At 33.0% G+C, this 25,407-nt stretch overlaps 1 protein-coding gene across 4 annotated transcripts in view; it reads left to right on the plus strand.

Annotated features, from left to right (window-relative positions):
- The first annotated feature begins 1,155 nt into the window (after nt 1-1,155).
- Nucleotides 1,156-25,407, plus strand: part of LOC143238177 (uncharacterized) — a 33,988-nt gene continuing 9,736 nt past the window's right edge. Inside the window, exons 1-3 of one of the 4 annotated variants that reach the window (XM_076478169.1) lie at nt 1,156-1,421; nt 2,939-3,042; nt 15,613-15,653. In XM_076478169.1, coding sequence (XP_076334284.1) covers nt 2,985-3,042; nt 15,613-15,653 — 99 coding nt within the window. In that variant the 5' untranslated portion in view covers nt 1,156-1,421; nt 2,939-2,984. The other 3 variants (XM_076478170.1, XM_076478171.1, XM_076478172.1) reach the window with 3 other exon arrangements.

The raw sequence follows: 25,407 nt of genomic DNA on the forward strand, positions 1-25,407 counted from the left end.
GACTTGACAGAAATATGTACTTTCAATTTGAACTACAACTAAAACTCTTTAATTAAGATATATAAATGTTAAAGAGTTGACCACGCCTGCTATTATAAGCATATGCAAACGGTATATTATGTAATGTAAAGTACTTATATTTTTGTAGTTTAAATATTGCATATTAAACATTTAATATTACCATAGTTTATTAATGTTCGAGTAATCTAGACCATTTCAGGATACCTAGTAATGTGCATTTTAGAGCTTGCACGAACTGTAACCCTAAAAGAAAAACAACAAAAGACTCCCTATTTACGTCGTTAGAAAGCATACGACCTTCCTTCGTAGATAATAACGTTGCCCTCAAGGAGTAGTTAATTTGATCACTATCAAACAAGCCTTTGTGAATGTCTAAGCACCATATTTTCTACTGCTAATGGAGTAAGTAGGAGGTTGATACTAACCTAAAAGTAAAATAAACAGAGAAAGTGTCTTTCGCAAAGCTTGTTATTTATTAAATATGCGACATTTTACTTATATATCTTAATATCAAATTAAAATGAAGGCTCAGTCACATAAACAATAGAATATCTACACTTAGTAATTAAATCTTAATTTTAATTAAATATTTATTTATTTTTCTTTTCAAATATATGTAAGAAGAACAATGATGTCAGCTCTTGGAATAATTGTCTGCTTACACAACTATCACTTGTAGTTATATTTAAGATTTCAACAGTGTAGCCGTTTCTTCAACTAAATGGGTGGGAACTGCTTCTTACAAATGTAAAATTGTCTGGTGTCTAAGATGTAAAATTCAATTACTTTCGAACAGCCCTTTAGGTTACTTTGAATGGATGCATAGGTTGTTCTCGTACTAAAATAAATACATGACTAAAATCTGATGTGAATTACTGTTTATTAAACTAATTACAATGGAATTAAACTATCATGACATCCGTTTAAACTTTATTGTAAAAAAAAGAAATCGTTTTCCTGGTATAGAGTGACTTTATAATATCAATTTCTTACATCGTATCCAATGTAGACACACCGTTCTCCTTCCGCTTAGCAACTGCTCAGGGCGATTGCTCTGTTTGCATTGTGCCGAAGTGCCGTAATTTACGATCTGCCGGTTGGTGTGCGTGAGCAACCACTGTCTAAGTTCACACATGCTCCGTTAGACTTAGCGTGCACATGATAGCCCTGATTCTAACCGCTGAGAAGTCAGTAAGTTGTACAGAACAACAGGAACAGTACGTGCTGGGCACTCGACCGTTAGCAGCTGCACTCAAAACTAGGCCACACCCGTTGACTAGTATATAAGTTCACGTGCTGAAATAGAAAGTGCTAGAATTCACAGTTTCAAACTTCAATCACACTCCGTAAGAAAGTTATTCGTGCTCGTGAGCTAGTCTCTTTATTGAGTTGTGTGTTATGTAAGTGTTGACCTATGACGTCATCAAACATACGTGTTTTATATAGTATTCAATTTTGCAGTGTTTCTGCTTCGATTTTATTAAACTTTGTGCACCCATTCTATAGCGAGGATTCACTTAAGTACACGATTCTGTGACAGTGCGAATGTTATTTTCAGTAATACATCAAAGACAGCCAATGAACCTTTACGTTTTTGTTTTCAAAACATTTGATATGAACGCACCTTTTCGTGGAAGAGTATAGAATGGACAATTTGAAAGTCATCTTTAGCGAGCATTTGTATTTCTGTCGCAAGAAAAAAGGACCTTTGAGTAGATTTAATAATTTCACAAAATGTTTTATTGTTTACTCGCTTGTTGATTCGGGACAAAAGTGTCCTTGAACAATATTCGGACATAATAGTAGTATCGCGTGACAATATTTTTTGGTCCTGAACACTGTTAAACTCGACCAATACTGTATTCCAACAACATTCAGTGATACTGGAAAATATTGTTTGTTTAACATCACCTGATGTATTTAAACATTAATGTTTGATGATAGTTTGTAGTTAGTGAACAATGTATTTGTTCAAAAATACTCGATTACTTCAAACAATGACGTTTGCTGATAATTTTTTGAAAAATTAAGTTGTGATGTTAACAGTCTTTAAGCGATATTTGATGATGCTTGACACTACGGTTTGCTTATTATGCTACCTGGTGAATTTAAAATATAATGTTTTTAACAATATTTAGCGATACTGCACATCACTATTTATTTAATACTATCTAACAAATTTAGTTAATGTTATATTCTAATAATATGTGGTGATTATGGACATTGCTGCTTGTTGAACAGTATCCCAGAATTTTTGTAAATGTTATACATCATTTTGTTAATAATTAAAACGTTTTCTCAGAATGTGATCTTTAGTGTATTCAAACAGTATCTAGCGACTGTTTGACAATACCAGGAGTATTATGTGTGACTGTTGTTTAAAAAACGAAGCAAAACTTTGATTATTCTAATATAAAGCTCGAATAATGCTTGTTATACTTGCAAAGACGTAATTAATTGTCTCTAACTGGCAGCTTTACTTTATATTAGGCACGCGCAGACCTTACGAATACACACTTGAAGATTTCGAACCTTCCATTACTCTATTTGGCTACAACTACCAATTTGTAACTTGGTATTACCTGATTTTGCACTAAATATGTGAAGATTTTAGTTGATGACATCTGATGATTTTACATTTTGTATTTCTTTATTAATATACCAAAAATACGCAAGGTTAATTTGATCAACTTTAAATAGTGAATTTTAATCTGATACTAGATTTGTGCGAATTGTATTTCACCATAAATAATGACTTTAAACAAAGTCTTGTTTTGTGTTTTGATAAAACGTGCATAACACAAATAGCCAGCAGATTAAATCCACAACTGGATCACGACTTTAGTCCGCTAGATGCTATATAAGTTGAAAAACGTTATCAACAATGTACTGAAAGTTTCTTCTTTTGTTTTTACAGGTAAACATTGCGTATGTGACAGAACTTCAGAGTCTGGTCTGACGTCATGGCATTTCGACTGGTGTTGAGAATATCTCTCTGGCTGGTGTTGTTAATTCTTCTATGTGAGTGAAAATTGTTTCAATTTATATTTACCCCCTCTAGATTTTAGTTGATCTCGCAGTAAACACGTTCCATTATGTTTGTTAACTTAAATATTCGAACATACAACGCTAAAATCAGCGGTTCGATTCTTCTCTGTGGACACAGCAGAAAATTCGATGTGATCATAACAAAACACACAGGCGATTGTTAGAGATGATATAAACGTTTATATATAAAAACCTTGTATATTTTTATCAATAATTTGAAAATGAAGCCGGGTGACATCGATGTTTTTTTACACAGGCATATTCACTACATAGGATTTTGACGTGAAAATAGTGTATATTTAACAACTGTATAGTATTTATTGTATACGGTCTTCATAAATTACCGCTGCTACCCTAATATAATTTACACAGATATTCAATCACAACGTAATAATCATTGTATATTCTCTTAGTCACTTTCATCATGTCACACTATTATTTTTACACGTTTGACTACAATAAAGTACTCGTTTCACAGAATTTTGATAATTTTAATGGCGTCACAATAGACATTTAATTACGAGATAACATCCACACACAAGGTCATGATAAACTTAGCTATGCCACTTTATTGTGTTTTACACAAATATTCGGCCATAGGATAATATTCATTGCGTAAAATCGTAGTTTGGGTTTAATTTTTTTTTATTTCGAGCAAAGCTACATGAAGGCTATCTGCGCTAACCATTCCTAATTTAGCCGTGGGAGACAAGAGGGAAATCATCTCTACCCATCACCAACTCTTGGGTTACTCCATTACCAACAAATAGTGGGATTGACCGATTCGTTATAAATCCTCGCACGGCGGCGATTCGAACATGAGACCCTCGGATTAGGAGTCGAGTGCCTTAACTAGCTGGCCATGTCGGACCGGGTAGCATGAGATCTTTCATCAATTTTCAGTAAAGACATCTTTCATCATGACATAGTATACATTAAGTAAGATCTTGATCACTTTAGAGTGTCTCACTATTATTTTTTACACCGATAACTAATCACGGCACAGTATTCGTTAAGACGTCAGGCTGTTACCTTTTTATGATATCAGTGTTTTTACAAAAATTTTGAAAAATATGTGGTATTAACTGAATAGGATGTTGATGATTTAAGTGATGCGAAATATAAAACCTACTAAAAAAACTCTTAATCATTTATTTTATGAGCTTTGGTTCATACAACAATGTCACTATAACATCTATTTTATGAGGTATGAATCGTACTCGACGCCATTTTACCATTTACTTTAAGAGCTCAGAATCAGTTACGTGTTTTCTGCTGTAATATTCTATATATATGTGCTGGGTTAGTTTAGTCGTATTTCGATATAATATTTGAAAGAGAAATATAATCCCATTATTCTAGTGGGGAAGGAAGTTCGTGCAATATCTGACAGAAACAGAATGCTAGTAAACTACCAAACAAACAAAAGTAAAACCTACTATTTATAAGCTGCACAAGAATGATAGAAAATTATTCAATGTTATATTTTTATCGGAGCTGAAATTAAATTCGTGAACAGTTATACGTCCCTGCTTTGTTTATTGATTTGTTAAACTAGGGATAAATTTATGAATCACGTAATGTGTAACATTCAGAAGTTGGTTTACAAACCTTCAGGATTCGATTATCCAAAGTAGGTTATGTTAAGAGGTCTCCAGCTGACCTAGAATTTATTTTCGAAAATGCTATTTCATAACTGTTTGTTTTTTGAATTTTGCGCAAAGCTAATCGAGGGCTATCTGCGCTACCCGTCCCTAATTTAGCAGTGTAAGACTAGAAGAGAAGGCAGCTCGTCATCACCACCCACCGCCAACTCTTGGGCTACTCTTTTACCAACGAATAGTGTGATTGATCGTCACACTATAACGCCCCCATGGCTGAAAAAGGGAGCATGTTTGGCGTGACGGAGATGCGAACGCGTGACCCTCAGATTACGAGTATTAGGAGTCGCACGCCTTAACCCACCTGGCCATGTCGGACCGTTTCATAACTGAAACATTTTATAATAATTTGTTCAATTGTAGGTAAAGTTATTTATGGCATATTTGTGTTTAATAAAGTTGATTAGTTAAAGTACACATGTAGATGAATTAGGGCTGATTTCTAACAAAAATGCATTTAAAGTTCTATAATCAGAACATATATACAGATGACTTAAGTTTTATATATGCACAAAACGCCCACAGTTATAATAAGTTTATCAAGTAAATTCGATGCTCAGGAAACGATGAGTTGGATAAATCTAATATATGAAAAAAATATCTATTAAATCTATTAATTAAAATTTGTTTGAGATTAAACAAAAGTTAAGTTCAATACGACGAGATTGAAAATAAAATAAACTTTATAAAAGTTGTTTTAGAGCTAAAGAAAAACTTGACGGTACTTAAACACAACTTGGTTTATAGAATTACAACTTTGTAGATATAAACTTATTTATCATTTGACCCAAAAAGCTGATCATTTGTAAAACATCTTAAACAATATTAAAGATCTAAGCTTCGTATTTCTAAAAGACAGCTTTTAAGACATATGTAGAATTTCAGGCTCATAACCAGTTGTTATTTTATCCGTGTGTGCATATCCAGTTCCTAACGTAATAGTGTTTGTGTATTACCAGTCTTCTGTGCATAGCTAGAAACAAATTTGTCTTGAACATCAATCTTGTCTATCCTAAATATATCGTTTCTGACGTGAAAATTTTTTCATAAACATTCTTTTAAGATTAACATGAAAACTCAGAGAAACCATGCAAAGTAAGACGAAAAATAAGAAAACAAAAAAAGACAAAATTATGTTCTTGAGTAACTGGTCTTAAAATGTTAAAATCTGGCTAATTATTTGGTCAGCAAATTCACCAAGGTTTGTTGTTGTTGGACAGCCTTGGCACGTTGGTTCCGCATACCAGAAAAGTTCTTGTTACACTATGTGTCAAAGTATAATACATCGAATTGTTCTACATTATTATAAGAAGTTTTAACAAATACCATTCTACTAAATTATTACTCTGTCTTGTTAGATGATTCGTCAATACCTTCATATGAACATTATCATTAATAATGTCAAATTATTGGTCTTAACGTTTTCAATTTAACTGTTCAGTTTTTTACCCTAATATCATTGAACTTTATATATGTCTTCCTAATTTGTAAGTTACGGCTTTTGTGGATTATCTATTTAATAGAGTTTATTTCATAGTATTTTGGTTATTATCACAAGAAGCGATTTGTGTGTTTCTTTGTTTGAGCGTAAGCATTAGGCTCTAAGCTCTCTGTCTTCTGCATGGAATAGAATCCAAAATTTTAGCAATGTAAATCTGTAATTTTACTCCTGACTCACAAGAAAACCGGAATATATGAAAAACTAACGCGTTGTCGATACATTTTGTGTAAGACATAAAGTCTTTCGCTTTCTTTCTCAGCTAACGTGTTTCAGATATGAACCTCAGTTATTATCTACAGCACTAGGGGGTTTTGGTATAATTAATTCATGAATGAATTGTAATGTTTGTGAAAATAGGTTTATCATCTCATTAAAAATTATTTAAAATACAACTAATGAATTTCCCGTCATATAAATGTAAAGTTTGCTTACTTTGGTGTGACTACATTCATTGAGTAAAAACTTAAGAGAGTGCTCGTAATCTAAATATCCAGTAAGATAACTTCTGATGCTGACGACGTGACAGGAGAGTGTAATTATACCTCTCAGCAACCACCTGCCTCTTCGCACCATAACACTGACACTGTTTTTGCTTTCAACTGAAAATACGAGAAGAAAGTACCTAAATTATATAATAATAAAAACAAATTACCATATAGGTGTATATAGTATAATTTTGAAGTAGAGGATAAAAATAATCGCCTCTTTGTTATCAATACATTAAAATTAAAAATACATTATTAATTAGTAATTAGTTAATTATTGGTACAGAGTTTTGGAAAAACAACAAGTGATGAGTGAAACAATTGCTTTACATTTAAAGAAGGTCTGGCATGACCGGGTAGTTAAGGCATTCGACTCGTAACCTGAGGGTGCGGGTTTAAATCCCGGTCACACCAAACATGGGAGCGGTTATAATGTGACGGTAAATCCCACTATTCGTTGATAAAAGAGTAACTCAAGAATTGGCGGTGGGTGGTGATGACTAGCTGCATTCCCTTTAGTCTTACATTGATAAATTAAGGAGGGCTCGCGCAGATAGACCTCGTGTAGCTTTGCGCGAAATTCAAAACAAACCAAATCAAAAGATTTTGAGAAATTATTTTTTGACTTTAAATATGTTGAATTAAACATATGAGATGGAAAAGTATACCGGTTTCGATCTTGAGGAACACAAAAGTTGTATAATCATAACTATATTAAAACTAATGCGGGATGCATTAGTGATCCTCCTAGTACACCTCATGGCGAATCTTGATTGGAAGAAATTAGAAAGACGAAAAACAAGCTTTGACCCCATTATAGAGCGCTCTTTGACGTACGAAAGTTGCCAAAGTCGATTCTGAAGCATGCTAAAGTAGATTATTACAAAAAAAAAAAATGGTTTGGATCTAGTAGTCATCACATTAACCCAAGATTAAGGTCGAAGATGATTCTTTTCTTTGACCTGATACTCAAACAAATATTATTATTGCAGATGTCAAGTTTGTTTACATTTCTCTGACCGAGTCGGTATCTTGTGGGTTTACTACGTTCAGCTCAATTCGATTTTATGAGAAAACTCCTTATCTGATATATCTAGTGTTATCACACCTCTTTCTTATGTTTGTGACGTGACAGGAGAAGGTAATACAATTTTACCACCTGGTTTTCCATACCTTAACACTGACATGTTTTCTCCAATAGGATTATCAAAAAGTACCTACGATGTTAACTATTTAGCTCAAACTGTAAAGCGGTCTTTTGGCGATCAAGAGGTAGAAAAGTTGAAATACCACAGAGCATATATGTGCATCTCGAAAGAGCAAACTTTTCAAAAGTTATTTATTTTTAATAACTTTATCAAAATGATTTTGAAGCCTTGCCACGTCACTACAGTTCAAGTTGTAATGTTTGCTTATTCTCTATTTGACAATCATGCATTTCATAATAGTTCTACAGCGTAGTTTCCGTTGAAAAAACATGAACTCTTTGTTGTAGCAATGTCATGTCAAAAGCTAACCACTATGCCCCATTGCTTTCCTTACTCCATCTGCTGTATGAGAATAACGACTTCACAGCGCTTTTTTCAACAATGTGATTGTAAAGAAATCCATAGGTACTGTGTCTGGGAATGCAACCTGTTTGTCTATGTACGGAATAACTGAATAGCATAAATATCCACTTTGTTCTCCAGCTGTGTGAAGTGTGTGACAGTTGAATTGATAGGTGGTGGAAGCAACTTGTGTACACATAATTGTGTCATTATTTCAGACAGAAATCCTTTTTGATTATATTAAACATTGTTTCTTGGGCCACATGAGTGGCTTTTGACATTAACCCATATGTTTCTGGATTGTCATCTATTACAAAATGATCCATTTTACTAACCTCGACTGAAGTATGACTTGTTGCAGGTTGCATTCTGAATGGTCCTGTTGCTACAGATTGATTCATATCCCTGTGTTGGAACATGCTAAGCCCTTAATTTCAAACATTTTTATGATCTAAATATATGAATATTTATATTAGAAATGGGTATTTCATTCCTTTCACAAAGGCTACCAATATTCGGGGGTATCAAAATGTTTACGTGACGTCAAACATTATCTATCGCCTGTGGTTGTCACGTGACTGGCTTATTTATATATTTAAAATTGTTTTAATAAAACTCTTTGTTTATATTTGACTTCTGATCAACACGAAAGTACTAGAAAATTTGAGAATTCCTTTAATTAAAAATGCAGAAATATAAAGATTGGTCAGCTAATTATTATTTGAATAAGAACTGCTGAGTTAGTAAAGTAGTCCTAGAATCATCAGCAGTGTTTCAGGAAAACATTTTAGTTAAATAGTGATAAAAAGTTTGGTTCGAATTTCGCTCAAAGCTACACGTGGGCTATCTGTGCGAGGCGTCCCTAATTTAACAGCTAGTCATCTCCACCCACCGCCAATCTTGGGCTACTCTTTTACCAACGAATAGTGGGATTGGCCGTCACATTATAACGCCGTGGGAGCTGAAGGGGCGAACATATTTGGTGTGACGAACCTGCGAATTACGATTCGAGTGCCTTAACCACCTGGTCATGCAGGGCCTGTGCTAAAACGTTAATTCAAATTTTATATTGTTTAATTTTAACCTATATTGAGGACTGTTTTTTCTAAACAATGTTAATAACCTTACAACATTTTCTGTTAAAATATTATAAAAAAATATAAGGAAAGTTAGTTTTAAAACGTTTTAATTATTTCGTTACTGTTTAAATTAAACAATGTTTCAGCTGTACTAAGATTCTCAGGACTGTTTTGGTTAAGTGACTCTAGAAATGTTAAAACTGTTCCAGTTAAACAATGTTAGAAAGGTAAGAACTGTTCCAGTTAAACAATGTTAGAAAGATAAGAACTGTTCCAGTTAAACAATGTTAGAAAGGGTAAGAACTGTTCCAGTTAATTTGTGCAAGATAGTTTGAAAACGTTTACCAACAGTACTGGTAACTGAAGAAATGATGAAGATAGCTTAACCAGTCGTTTCTAGACTACTCTTGTGGAGCGAGCAATCGTTAGTATAAATTACACGCATGCATTATTGTGGATATATTCTATCAAGTATGACTGCACAAAAACAAATAAATTGCGCTAGCAAATAAAAAGGCTAGCCCAGTCCAATTTCAGACTTTAACTATACCATTTAATGTTTTTAATGTGTGTTTTTCTTTGTTCTTATACCATATCACTTACTTTAATTTGTGATAAAATCTTTTACTCGTGGTATGAGATCTGTCATTAAGCTAATTAAATTAATTATATTTAGTTATTGTTTCATGTAACTCACTATTAATAGCGGCCTGAGGCTGACGTGTTAAACAAGTGTTAGCTGTCACAACCCCTTTAACAATAGTTTCATCTTCATCTTCGGAGGTTAAGCGGATTGACTGTATATATTTTGCTTGTCTGGTTTAGATATGATAACAAAATTATTTGATACTTTTAATTCATACTACATCTGAAGCTAAGGCTAACATGATGTATTTTCCAGTTTATTACTTTCTATAAAAAAGAAAGTCTTTGTTATTCAAGTATTTAGATCTCTAGAGAAATGCAAAAGTGTTTAAAATTATCTAAATAACCTAAATAAGAACGTGACTTTATTGTCCATTCTAATTGGTCTAACTACTTTAATGCTTCAACAAAGACCATTGATAAATACAGCTTCTAAAACAAAACTTGTTCATTCATAATGTGAAACATGATATTAGCGTTATCGTAACAGTGAGTAAATTGTATTACTTTGTTGAAGACAGTTTTCGAGATGATAATATAGTAGTGGTAGTACAGTTTACACACTTATCATTAATATTACAACTGTTTAACTTTATTGTAATTAGTAACATACATATGGTACACTTTCTTTCTTGACACATTAACTCACACTATGACGTGCGAGAACTATTACTGCAGGTGTTGACAACATTTTCAATTCGCAGCGTCTAGGTTACTACAATAACATGTTGAACCCACAAAGTTTCAACGATTCCATATTAGACAGGCGGTAGGTAGCATAGCCCATGTAGGAATGACTCAGATTGTTCGACGAAATATTATTTTAATTAAACATCTCCTCAATAGGCCATCAGAACTTTAAATAATATACGGTGTTTTCTTTTATAACAACATATATTTAATAACTGGGTTGCAAATTGTTGGAATGTCTATAAATATTAGAGCAAAAACTTTGAATTTCTTGTTCTGCTCTCTTCTACGTCTTTTTTTATTGCGTTATAATTCAAAATACAAAACAATGGTGTCAGCCAATTTCACTGAAGTAACATGTTTTACTACGGAATATCCAGTTTCATAAGCATCTTTAACTAGTACACTTGGTGTTCTTTAAAAAAAGCAAAAAAAAAGGTCAGTATGGATGGCATTTACAGTGTTTACATTGTTTCTGACGGATTTATATTAGCCATCCCTACATTTATTTCCTTTGTTGAATTCGCGAGATTTCAATTATTCCATACAAGTGTTAACAGTTCGCAGTGTGTTGGTTATTTCACAGGTTTTGTTAACATTTAAAACTCGTAACGCTTCAGTTTTTCTATCGCATAAACTTAAGTGAACTTACTTTCTCCCATTTATTATATTAACATGCCAGCATAAAATAATATAGTATTTGGCCATTTATTCCTGTGTTAGTGTATGCCAGTGTGCCCTATTATTTACTCCAGTGTGTTAATGTACCCAGTAATGCATGTCTGTCTATTCGAGTACTCGCTAATGCATTTCTGTGTGTCTGTGTCCAGTAATGCACTTCAGCGTGTGTACCTAGTAATGCACGCCTGTTTGTTACTGAATCTAGTAATACACGTGTAATCCAGATGAATGTCTCTTTGTCAATGTGCCCAGTAACGAGTGTTTGAGTGTCGCTTTATCAAGTAATACTCACGGGTACGTCAATGTATTTAGTGATGCACGACGGTGTGTCAGTGTGTATCCAGAAATGCATGTCTGTTTGTCACTGAACCAAATGTGTCAGTGTATGTATTCGATAGTACACATATGTGTGTGTATCAGTGTGTTCAGTAATGTACACCCCCTGTGTCAGTGCACTCAGAAATGCACGTTTGTGTGTTCGTGTGCTAAGCCATGTACCCCGTGTGTCAGTGTACCTCTGTCTGTGTGAACACAATAATATGACAAAAATATTGTATCAATGAACATCATGTAGTAGAACTTTTCAGAATAAGGTAGATGTGAGGATACGGAAGCTTGACAAGGTTAAAGCGATCAGAGTGGCAGTACGTCCATGAAGAAAACAAACAGCTTCTGTTAGCTAGTTGGCATTCTAAACAACCTCAGTACTGATCAGGATACAGGTTCACTTGTTTGAAATGTCGCTCTGACGTTCAAGGTCTTTTTCGTAAAATAGTAAGCTGGAAGGTTTTAATAACCTTGAGTCCAGCCCAGATACGTGCTAATTGGTATTATATTGGTCATTCTTGCACAAACGCATTTGATGTAAGATCAGAGACTGTTTATTAACTTAAAAATTCTGTTACACTATGCTGGCTTGTGTTTATAACTATCCATGTAAATATGTCCTTCAAGGTGAGATAAGGGGTAACCATGTTCAGAGTTTAGGTATTTAAGGCCAGACTATATGCTTGGGACCTCACGTAGCTTTTCCTTTTGAGTAATTAGCCTGGCATGGCCGAGCGCATAAGGCGTGCGACTCGTAATCCGAGGGTCGCGGGTTCTCGCCCGCGTCGCGCTAAACATGCTCGCCCTCCCAGCCGTGGGGGCGTTATAATGTGACGGTCAATCCCACTTTTCGTTGGTAAAAGGGTAGCCCAAGAGTTGGTAGTGGGTGGTGATGACTAGGTGCCTTCCCTCTAGTCTTACACTGCTAAATTAGGGACGGCTAGCACAGATAGCCCTCGAGTAGCTTTGTGCGAAATTCCAAAAACAAACAAACCTTTTGAGTAATAACTATAAACTACGTTTTCAAGTAGCTGACGATCGAATGCAATGCACGTGACTTCATTGTTGTAATATCATAGTCCTTTAACTAAGCCAAAATGAGTACAAAATGTGCAACAATTTTGTTTATCTAGTCGAATGTACTACAAGGAAAACAGTTAACTCAAAACTATGTTGAATTCACAGAATGTACAACACTTATCGTACCTTTGACTCTTAAAATGTGGCACGCGTTTATGCATCAACGAAACATGAACAGGCACCTACTCTCACGATTACAGTCCGAATACATAACCTTTAGGGCCACGATCTGGCTAAATCCAAGAGGGCAGTTCACACATTGCTTAAAATTAAAACAAATAGAAAGTAGCAAGTAGTTTGTTTGTTTATGAAAAATCAACTAAAAAACTTGTTAAGGTCACCACATCATGAAATGTTCTTACTGCAGTGCTATGCGGTGAGATATAATTAAATCAAGGAACGTGTTGTGACTACTGCATCATGTGGTTTATAGTTACATCTTGTAGCGTGTTATATAATTAAATCAAGGAACGTGTTGTGACTACTGCATCATGTGGTTTATAGTTACATCTTGCAGCGTGTTATATAATTAAATCAAGGAACGTGTTGTGACTACTGCATCATGTGGTTTATAGTTACATCTTGTAGCGTGTTATATAATTAAATCAAGGAACGTGTTGTGACTACTGCATCATGTGGTTTATAGTTACATCTTGTAGCGTGTTATATAATTAAATCAAGGAACATGTTGTGACTACTGCATCATGTGGTTTATAGTTACATCTTGTAGCGTGTTATATAATTAAATCAAGGAACGTGTTGTGACTACTGCATCATGTGGTTTATAGTTACATCTTGTAGCTTGTTATATAATTAAAACAAGGACTTATTTGGATTATCATATCAGTTGGTTTGCAATTAAATCAAGTACTGTGTTCAGTCTCCCACAACATGTGGTTTACAGTTAAAATAATACTATTATTAGGATTACCGTATCATTTGTTTTACTATTAAATTACACATATAAAACTTTTTTTTTTTTTTCTAAACTTATAGTTCTTGTAAATTATAACGTAGATTGGCTTAATATTATAACGTCTTTCTGTTTTGTCTTTTATTGTTTTCCAGCAGTAAAACACGCTGCATTACATTTTTACGATCTAATACATTACATGTCTTGTAATACAATAAACATATAAGCACTGACTTTTGTTAATTTTTAATTGTCATATCACCCAGTTTATATTACATTCACTAATAATTTCCGGCAACGTATTGTTAGGATTGTTACTGAACAAAATACCTTCTTGTACTTGCAGAAATACCGTATATCAAACCTAATTGTTATTTATGTATGTTATACACGTGAATCAGTATACTATAATATGTTTTTCTTATAGGAAAGCCACGTTGGGCTATCTGCTGAGCCCACCGAGGGAAATCGAACCCCTGATTTTAGCGTTGTAAATCCGTAGACTTACCGCTGTACTAGCGGGGGCTATACTAAATGTATAAGAATTTGTTACTTATGTAATCAAATAGCATAGGTTGCAACTGAATTAACATCAATATTCCTCCTATTGGCTGTCAGACTGGACATTGTTGGTTATCTATGGACAAGATGTTATGTGATTTAATATCCTACTTTATTTGACTTACATCCTATCAGATGTCGTTTTTATTACTTTCTCTTTAGTTCTTGCACAATAATATTACCTTTTCTTTGGTTCGAAGTTTATTATACCATTATATTGGAATTTATACCAATCAACTGTTGTTCTATTAAGGTGTCAAATAAATGGGCATTCTAAATATCTCGCAAGTCGATATCATGTTTAACATAGCTCATGTACTAGATGTACTAGAGATGTACTAGAATTATTTCATGATAAAAAGTTTAAAGCTCAACGAAAGATATCATAATAACTTATAACTTCTCTCTTCGCTTTCTGTTCATTTAGATTTGCTTCTTTTTGTAACTATGTGCATATGTTGAGTTTCAACAGCAAAAGAGATTAGTCGTGGGGATCCCAGCAGTAAATTTATAAAGCTAGAATCCGGAATTCGATTCCCTGCAGTAGAGAAGTGCATATGATTTTTGTGTAGCTTTACATTTGAATAAACAAACAAATAAAAGAGATAAACAGTTAAGTTTGCGCAGTTTTCTTAGAGATTCAATCTCGACTTGCAGCAAACACATCAGCAGCAAAAAAAAACACCTCCGCGTATAATATATTTTGTTTCCTGGATCCATTACCTTGTTATTTTATCTGTTTTATTTAAGATATTATCCCACAACAGTTCTTGCACGAACTAGGTACGTTCTTAATAACGTGTATTTGTAGGTAGTCCTCTCGCACAGGTATTGAAAGCGACCCGAGGTGAATGGGTAAACTACAAGTTAGCATAGTTGTCAAACCCCCTCGCCTACACAAACACATGGTTATAAGTAGAGCACTTTACGAACTTGAGCAAGGATCTGTACCGGTAATTAACTCTTAACTATACTTTTTGTTGTTGTTCTAAATGCTTTCATGATTTTATTGTTTACGGGCTCTCGTTTAAATATGTGATAACTGAAATTTGCCATCGTTAACTATAAAACGTGGAGGTCAAACTATAATTTAAATATTATATACTAACTGATTAAAAAAAAGTTTAAAGGATAAGGAAACGTCTTCATACAGCGTGAAGGAATATTCAATTCTAGTTCGAATTTAAAACGCTAGAGGAACACAACCAGAATAAACTATTTTCAGTGTAATTACATGTATGAAAGAAAAATGCACTTATAGTTTTGAAGAGTGAGGGGCAGAAGGAGAAAGTAGGCTAAGAAAAACTATAAACAGGTCACATGAAGAGAAGCCATTGACATTTTCTTGTAATTTGCCTTTCTTCCTCCAGGTGTCGCGTCAAGCGGATATGGACTAAAGAAGGATAAAGAGGTAGGTGAAACAAATGCTAAACACTTGTTTAAAATTCATTTTACAATTCAAGTTAATTTTTTGAATGCTATAAACAATTTCTATACGAAAAAAATACAGAATTAAGTGATCTTTTAAAGGTGAGTTTCTTGTGAGTTTGACGTGAAAAATAAAGCAAGTTTGTAATTTTTATTTTCTAATAACCTGCCTTCAGTGTAATTATAATCCATCCTTCACATAAATGTAAAAAAAAAGCAACATCATGAAATTCTTATTACGAAATTTTACAGTGTTTGTTAATGAAATTTGTATCATTATGGAAAAACATAGGTATAAGATACAAAAAGTATATTGTCTCTAATTTATTTAGATTTCCGCTGTTTTAAGTACACTTTCCAAACTAATAATAAAATGATGCAAGGAAGCGGTTTATAACAACATCCTTGTGTTCCTCCTCATTCCATGCTAATAATTAATGAAAAGTTGCAGGGAGACAATTAATAACTCTGTTCCTCATTCTTTAACATTAACAGAGTAACAACGTCTTTCTATTAACCCTAGATATTTGTATATTTATTAAGGTCCAAAAATGACCTTAAAGTTTAGGCATTTAAAAAAAATTCCATCTTTTGCTCCTGATGAAGATACTGTTATTTTAAAGTGCTTGAGCATCAAGATCTTTCTTTTGGGGGTAGGGGGTTTTTTCATCAAAATGTAGGGATTTACAGTGTTGTTAAGTGTTATTTGGTTTGATAACGCTTCTTCAAGTTTACTCATGCCAGAAAGAGCAGATTTTCGCAAAGCCAGCCAATCAGTTGTCAATATTGTTTCAATCGTCTGTTTGAAACGAAAACCCTAGGATTCTTAAACTGTGGTACGAATATCAATGGTAGTACGTGGAACAAATAAATGTTAGTGGTTCGCGAAAGAATTAATGCACAATTAATAGTATTTACAAAACAAACAGTGTAAGCTCTCCGTATATATATATACAATACTGTCTTTACTTCTAGACTTTTTCTTTCTGTGTAGATTCAACAACGTTTATTTTTTCTTTGCGAACTGATGAAAACCGTGATGAATTTTATTAGTTGTGTCCCCCACCCTCCAAAAAAATCAACAAAAAACAAGTGTATTACTGTCATTAATGAGTTAATGTTGAAAATACTAATTTTACTGCAAGGTGTTTTTTTAAACTATACCTGGAGGTTCGTCCTTCAAAAAACGTTTAAAGAAAATGTGTTAGCAAGCCTGGAAAGTTTGAAAATAAACACTACATAAGACCACTACAAAGTATATTCGGTTTTACCCCATGATAGAACTCTGGATTTCAGAGCTGGCGAATCTGCTTTTAATCTGTGCAGTAATACTAAATATTCCTCGCACTTGAAGCTATGAGTGTGTTGTAAGAGCGACTCTCAGTTCCTGCACTTGGATAGTAGGTGATTAGGCGCTGCTTAGTAGTTTGAAATTAGGGGTGATGACTGTAAACCTCAGTGGCTTTGTCATAAATACAAATACAAATAAATTTAATGAAAATAGAAACGAACCATAGCGATAACATATGGAACATATGTGAACCCTTACTTACTTCCACTAATTATACTCAGCAACTGAAACATGAAATTTACAAATCATCATAATTTTTGCTTGTTTTTTTTTCGTATACTGATATCCAGAAAAGTTGTAGTACGCATGATAACTAATACTTCTTCACGTTAAGAAAGTTGTAGTACGCATGATAACTAATACTTCTTCACGTTAAGAAAGTTGTAGTACGCATGATAACTAATACTTCTTCACGTTAAGAAAGTTGTAGTACGCATGATAACTAGTACTTCTTCACGTTAAGATATTTAGATGCTGCTTTTTCTCGTTTGACCGTAAATAGCTACTGCGAAAATACTCACACTGTCATTATACTTTCAATTCAAAATAGTTTTATTCGTTTTATTGTTAAAAGTTGAATTTTATTAAACAATAAATAAATCGAATTTTAAGCGGGCAGTGTTTCGGTATTAAACTAGCAACAACACTTATTGCGTTTGTCAGGAATTGATGTGAAACATTTGATTTGCGTGTAAGTGGCACGGGTAAAAATATTAAGAACTAGAATATAATTTTTTTTTACTTTCTTTATATAAGTTAGCTTGCTTTCTTGTCTGAGCATAATGCTGTTTAAAAATACTTTATTCATGAAGAGTTGTTTACTTTATTTATATAACTTAGCTTGCTTTCTTGTCTGAGCATAATGCTGTTTAAAAATACTTAATCCATGAAGAGTTGTTTACTTTCTTTATATAAGTTAGCTTGCTTTCTTGTCTGAGCATAATGCTGTTTAAAAATACTTTATCCATGAAGAGTTGTTTACTTTCTTTATATAAGTTAGCTTGCTTTCTTGTCTGAGCATAATGCTGTTTAAAAATACTTTATTCATGAAGAGTTGTTTACTTTCTTTATATAAGTTAGCTTGCTTTCTTGTCTGAGCATAATGCTGTTTAAAAATACTTTATCCGTGAAGAGTTGTTTACTTTCTTTATATAAGTTAGCTTGCTTTCTTGTCTGAGCATAATGCTGTTTAAAAATACTTTATCCATGAAGAGTTGTTTACTTTCTTTATATAAGTTAGCTTGCTTTCTTGTCTGAGCATAATGCTGTTTAAAATACTTTATTCATGAAGAGTTGTTTACTTTCTTTATATAAGTTAGCTTGAATTTTATGTCTGAGCATAATGCTGTTTAAAATACTTTATCCATGAAGAGTTGTTTACTTTCTTTATATAAGTTAGCTTGCTTTCTTGTCTGAGTAATGCTGTTTAAAAATACTTTATTCATGAAGAGTTGTTTACTTTATTTATATAACTTAGCTTGCTTTCTTGTCTGAGCATAATGCTGTTTAAAAACTTTATCCATGAAGAGTTGTTTACTTTCTTTATATAAGTTAGCTTGCTTTCTTGTCTGAGCATAATGCTGTTTAAAATACTTTATCCATGAAGAGTTGTTTACTTTCTTTATATAAGTTAGCTTGCTTTCTTGTCTGAGCATAATGCTGTTTAAAAATACTTTATCCATGAAGAGTTGTTTACTTTCTTTATATAAGTTAGCTTGCTTTCTTGTCTGAGCATAATGCTGTTTAAAATACTTTATCCATGAAGAGTTGTTTACTTTCTTTATATAAGTTAGCTTGCTTTCTTGTCTGAGCATAATAAGTTAGCTTTTTTCTTGTCTGAGCATAATGCTGTTTAAAATACTTTATCCGTGAAGAGTTGTTTACTTTCTTTATATAAGTTAGCTTGCTTTCTTGTCTGAGCATAATGCTGTTTAAAAATACTTTATTCATGAAGAGTTGTTTACTTTATTTATATAAGTTAGCTTGCTTTCTTGTCTGAGCATAATGCTGTTTAAAAATACTTTATTCATGAAGAGTTGTTTACTTTATTTATATAAGTTAGCTTGCTTTCTTGTCTGAGCATAATGCTGTTTAAAATACTTTATTCATGAAGAGTTGTTTACTTTATTTATATAAGTTAGCTTGCTTTCTTGTCTGAGCATAATGCTGTTTAAAAATACTTTATTCATGAAGAGTTGTTTACTTTATTTATATAAGTTAGCTTGCTTTCTTGTCTGAGCATAATGCTGTTTAAAAATACTTTATCCGTGAAGAGTTGTTTACTTTCTTTATATAAGTTAGCTTGCTTTCTTGTCTGAGCATAATGCTGTTTAAAAATACTTTATCCGTGAAGAGTTGTTTACTTTCTTTATATAACTTAGCTTGCTTTCTTGTCTGAGCATAATGCTGTTTAAACATACTTTATCCATGAAGAGTTGTTTACTTTCTTTATATAAGTTAGCTTGCTTTCTTGTCTGAGCATAATGCTGTTTAAAAATACTTTATCCATGAAGAGTTGTTTACTTTCTTTATATAAGTTAGCTTGCTTTCTTGTCTGAGCATAATGCTGTTTAAACATACTTTATCCATGAAGAGTTGTTTACTTTCTTTATATAAGTTAGCTTGCTTTCTTGTCTGAGCATAATGTTATTTAAAAATATTTTATTCATGAAGAGTTGTTTACTTTATTTATATATGTTAGCTTGCTTTCTTGTCTAAGCATAATGCTGTTTAAAAATACTTTATCCATGAAGAGTTGTTTACTTTATTTATATATGTTAGTTTGCTTTCTTGTCTAAGCATAATGCTGTTTAAAAATACTTTATCCATGAAGAGTTGTTTATTTATTTTCTAAATTCAAAGTAGAAAATGCTTTCATAATTATATCAGTAATTCTTAAATTATATCTACGCTAGGTGGCTACTGTAAAAAAAGGGAACAAAGAAATGCAATTACGTGCCAATAACTTTCTAGTGTATATAATTTTGTTCCTAAATTATTCTGTAAAGTTAGCATTTATATATTTTATATACATTTCAATAGCAGACTAACGGCCCATTTTAGTGTAACGTAGATAAAAAATAATGTAACACTGACTAAAGGTTGAGTTATTAAAGAGAAATCACTGCCAACTTTTATGTGTGAAGAGATTTTTTTTTACTCCCTGTTATAATCTTGAAATATGGGGAAACAGATTCTGTCGAATACCACCTGCAAAGTTATATAAAGAAATATAATACTTTATTTTGGTTTTCTTAAATGTAGAAGGACGTTGTTATAGTGGTGACCTTTTCCTAGGAAGCAACGTTTTCTAGAGGAATAATTAAATAGTATGTTATTTCAAGAGAATCAACTGGTTTACTGACATTCTATTATATAGAAGAAAACGTAACGGAACCTGAAGGTGCTTTGTGTAAGCTAGCCTAACGTATCATTGAAGTATCATTTCTAATACCTTATACTCTCCAAGCTAAGCAATAGGGCTAATCCATGTTTTACGTTTCTTTTCATAAACATCACGGGTAACCTTAATAACATTAAACGCTTGATTCTGAATAAACAAGTGCCACGACATGATGTAATGCTATGTTTCCAATTGGAACAAAGCCAAAATAGTCGAGGTTATTCGAATCAAATAAACAAAGTAAAGTCAGTTGAGAAGGAATTAACGTCATATAGTTGTGTGGACAAAATCAAAAACCATGTGACGTATTACGAACTAAGGTAAAATATGTAGTGGATATTTCTATAAGTCAGTCATAACTTTCCATTAAAGTGAACTCTTTGAAAATAACCGTGAAGTAGTTAGTTTTTACCTTGGAATATAACCACTAACTCCGTCTCACTATATTTTTAAATATGTTGATAAACGAACGTAGCTCTCATGAGATGTTGCTTTTGTTTCAAGTACAAGCCTAAAATTAGGTCACTGCTTTAGTTATTCAGTACCAAAATATAAATAAATAGCACAAACAAAAATAAAAGAGGTACAGCTAGTGCTGAGGATTAAGCTTTCTTTGCCAGATCGCTGGATTCTGATTTATAAACCTTTTAAACATACCATGGAATATTTATGTAAGTATCATGGTGAAAGTAACACATTAATAGGTTAGACATTTTAAAATCTGAGATCACAGCTAGCCTCAAAATATCCATGTTTTCTTAGGATACATAAAACTATGAAACAAAAGGGAGATGCCAACTCATTTAAGAATTATAATTATTATAAAATAAATAAAAAGTTCGTCCTCATGTGTCATGCTAATAGTGTGCACTTCTAAGCTCGTTCTGATTTCGGATGACGTTTTTTCGTTTCACTTGGCAATAACAATATGTTTTCTGTCACAAGTGGTTTCCACTATACGTGATTTGAAACCCTGCGTGACTTAGAACCTAATCACAATGAACAGTTGATATCAGGACTCTGGACTACAATGTAATGGCTATTACTCAAGCTGGCTTTTAAACAAAAATATTTAAGATAATTATTATTTATCGCACTGAGCAGCTTAAAATAATGCATCATAAGGTTCATTATAGATGTCACTAGTGCTGTGTAGAGAGGCGACCTTATATTGGCTGAGATAACTGTAATTACAGAGAGTTACGTTAAATAACACGCTTTAAAGCGCTAAGGCTTCTGTTATCGAGGTTGAAAGTTTACGTAATACAGCTTTTTCCATTGTTTAACTACGTGCCTGATCTACTTTCACAGTCACAATGGTGTATGTAACGCTCTTTGCACCTAGCGGTAGCACCGCAAGATAAATAGATCACGTGATTTAACCTATTTGCATTGTTTGTTTGTTTTTGAATTTTGCGCAAAGCTACACGAGGGTTTTTGCGCTAGCCATCCCTAATTTTGCATTGTAAGACTGGAGGGAAGGCAGCTAGTCATCACCACCCACCGCCAACTCTTGGGCTACTCTTTTACCAACGAATAGTGGGATTGACCGTAATATTATAATATCCTCACGGCTGAAAGAGCGAGCATGTTTGGTGCAACGGGGATTCGAACCCGCAACCCTTGCATTACGAGTCGAACGCTTTAACCCACTTGATTATGCCGGACCATCTCACCCACTTGTATAAAATTACTGTTTTCTTAAAGAATATTATTATATCGATATGCTATTCTAATATTTTCGCGACAATTTATAATTAGAAACCATAACATGAGGGTTATTTTGTTTTAGCAGAAAGTTGCACATTGGATTGTCTGCACGGTGTCTACCACATGGATTGAGCCTATAATTATTGTGTTATAAGCACTGAAACTTATGTGCTAACAACCATGGAACTATGATATGAAGAAAATAATTTTAACGGAAAATATTACTATAACACTGTGTCACGTGAGATTTGTTGACAATATTTTATTATCTAGTTTCAAACGTCATTCCAGACGTTCCTTCTATGAAACTAAATGTATCTATACATTTATACACCTAGCAATAAAAGGAAATAAAAAAAATAACTTCACGCAAACGAGAAAATAATCATACAAGTAACGCATCATTCGTAAGAACATCTTCCGTGTTTTCATACTTTTATGCCTATTAAAGTATCTTTAATAAGTTTAGATATTAAATCAGATAATCGTGTAATTTTAATGCAGCTTTAACATGTCAGATTTAAAATTCAGAAATATTTACGAATCCATCTTTGGTGTTCAATAAATGCATCAACATCTGTTGTCATTAGAACATAAAGTAGGACATCTGCAAAAAAAATGGGATCAGAACTTTGTATCTGAGGCTATGTTATAACTTGGTGTGTTTTGTTTCAGAGCAAAGCCACACAACGGGCTATCTGCGCTCTGTCCTTTACGGGAAATCGGGCTCTATGTCTTACCTGTTGTAAGTCTGTTTATCTACTGCTGGTCCTCCGGAGAACAAGTACGCTATAAGTAACAGTTAAAATCCAATATTCGGTCTAACAGAGTAGATGACAGAAGATGTTGATATTATCTATCAGTTAATATTATAAACAGATACGAGCAAATAATCGTATGTGTAGTTTCGTGTGAAAATTTTAAAAACAAATAAACTTTTTATGTATCATTGGTTTTAACCGTTTCAAATCTAAGGATAATTATTTGTTTTAAAACCTAACGCTGTTAAAAGCTATTTATCTGGATTTAATAAAAACTTAACAGTGTATTACCAGTTGGAAGAAATTATATATTTATTACATATTTTTCAGCAATTTGGTTGATTACGGAAATATTCTTTTTAACCATTGGTATTTTTAGCTGCTATTTTATGTCGCAGCTTTGTGTTACGTTTTCATTCGGCACTTTATCTAACGTTTTTAGCCTTGAGCAGTGAATGTTATCCTAAATGTCCTTGATGAAAATCAGTGCGAAAACCAGGAATAAGTAAAACTAAAAATGTCTGAACGTGCAATAATCTATATTTCAATTGTTATGTTTGTATCATATTTAGTACAAAAAAACAACGAAAAATAACTTAAGTACCATCTGATGTTATGAGAATAAACTATTCTAACTGAAAGTATTTACCAAGGCATGCACAAATAGAATTGGTTACACTGAAAACTTCGAAAAATATTTTCGTTAGCTATAAACAACAAAATTTCTCAAGGGCACCTAAATTTAGTGGATTAGTTACGGGATTTACCTCAACAAAATCTTAGCAGTAGTGTTTTTTATATATATATACAGCTTCCTTTGAATATCAATGTGACAGAAGAATGATATGGCTCATAAATATTATTTCAAGGTCATATAATGCCATTGTTATAAAAGTTTTAAGCCAAGAGATGGCGGTGCGGCATTACCTGCTAATTTTTGTTGTATGTGTTCAATGTAAGTTAAAAACATTATATAGACGGCTGTGAACTTAATATGTATAAAAAGAAATAGGCTTTCAGAGAAACAGCACTGTTAAAAACTATGGCAGTAATTTATTTACTTGACGACGCTTCGAACAGAAGCTGGAAACAAACCTATCAGCTCATGACAATTACAGAAAAATTTGAAATGAGACAATGCGCCAAAACAGTATGAACCACAAAATAGAACTGAGCGAACTTAAACTATATTGTTAAAACAATGTAATGAAATTGGAAATCTAAAAATAGTATTAAAATTAATGGAAATATAGAACAACTTTACACACACACACAAAACATTTTAAGGTAATAAAAAGTATTTTAAAAATGACCAAACTCTAAACTTTCATTAGTACCCAAAGGACCTAAACAATCCAATTCAATTTTTCAATTGTGTTTCTTTTAATAGTGTTGAAGGAGGCATTACGAAGACAAGTACTTTAAACTATTCAAGAGAATAATCAGGTTTATCTCGATCGCTAATCAAGATGCTATCTAAGTGTTCCATTATACGTTCAGCGAGCATTCGGCTGGTTTCTCCTATGTAAATATGGTCGCTGTTGTTACAAATAATACAATAAACTAAACACTTAGATGTAAAAATGGAATGGCTACTCGCATAATACGTTGATTTAGGGCCTATAATAGATGTTTCGTGATCAATGTAAGGGCAAGTGTTGCGTCTGCTCTTCTGACAACTATACGTATCAACTTGAGTATTTAATGATAGTTGTATGTTTGGAAGTTGACTATGAACGAGTAAAACTTTAATGTTAGAGCCTCGTTTTTAAGGATTTAGAGGTTTGCTAGGAAATGTGAGAGATATTGCCTTTTATTACGATGTGGAAGTTGTCAATCAATATACGTGTTAGTTGTGTGTTCATTGGGCGAAACGTTAACATAAAAGGAATGTGGAAGTAAGAGTGTGTTGGTTGAAGTAAGCTTGGGCGTGTGTTGGAAGTTTTGATTTGTCTACTATACTGGTGTTATGATAACGGATATGATTTCAGCCAAACAATTTCTGTAAAACTAAATTCGGACGTTTATTGTTAGTATGCACATTATCTGTAGTGTGATGAAGTACGGTAGTCATGTTTTGAGAAAAAGTTGAACATGTTGGTAGATTTATTATTATAGTCTTGGCCGTTACTGCAGATCGTATGTAATCTGGTGAGTTGGAATTTGGGAATGTTTGTATTAACGTATTGAGAATGACTGGGGTGAAAATGTAAGTAGTTACACTTGTTTGTAATGTATAAACGTCGAGAGACTGCCATAATCGGTCACGGAAATATTTATTTAAACAAATTAAATGTTTTGGTGAGAAGTAGAAGACGTGTATTGGAGTGATGGGTGGAAGAATTGAATGAACTGAACAAAAAGATTCAGTTCATCATTAGTACATGTAGCTATATGAAAAACATCAACAATATATCCACAATGTAAGGCAGGAAGGGTATCTGTGTAGTTTCGAAATATACAATCTTCAATGCAACCAACAAAGATAAACGTAGGAGGGGCCAGTTTTGAT

This window comes from Tachypleus tridentatus, chromosome 13 (assembly GCF_004210375.1).
Source record: "Tachypleus tridentatus isolate NWPU-2018 chromosome 13, ASM421037v1, whole genome shotgun sequence".
Taxonomy (NCBI): domain Eukaryota; kingdom Metazoa; phylum Arthropoda; class Merostomata; order Xiphosura; family Limulidae; genus Tachypleus; species Tachypleus tridentatus.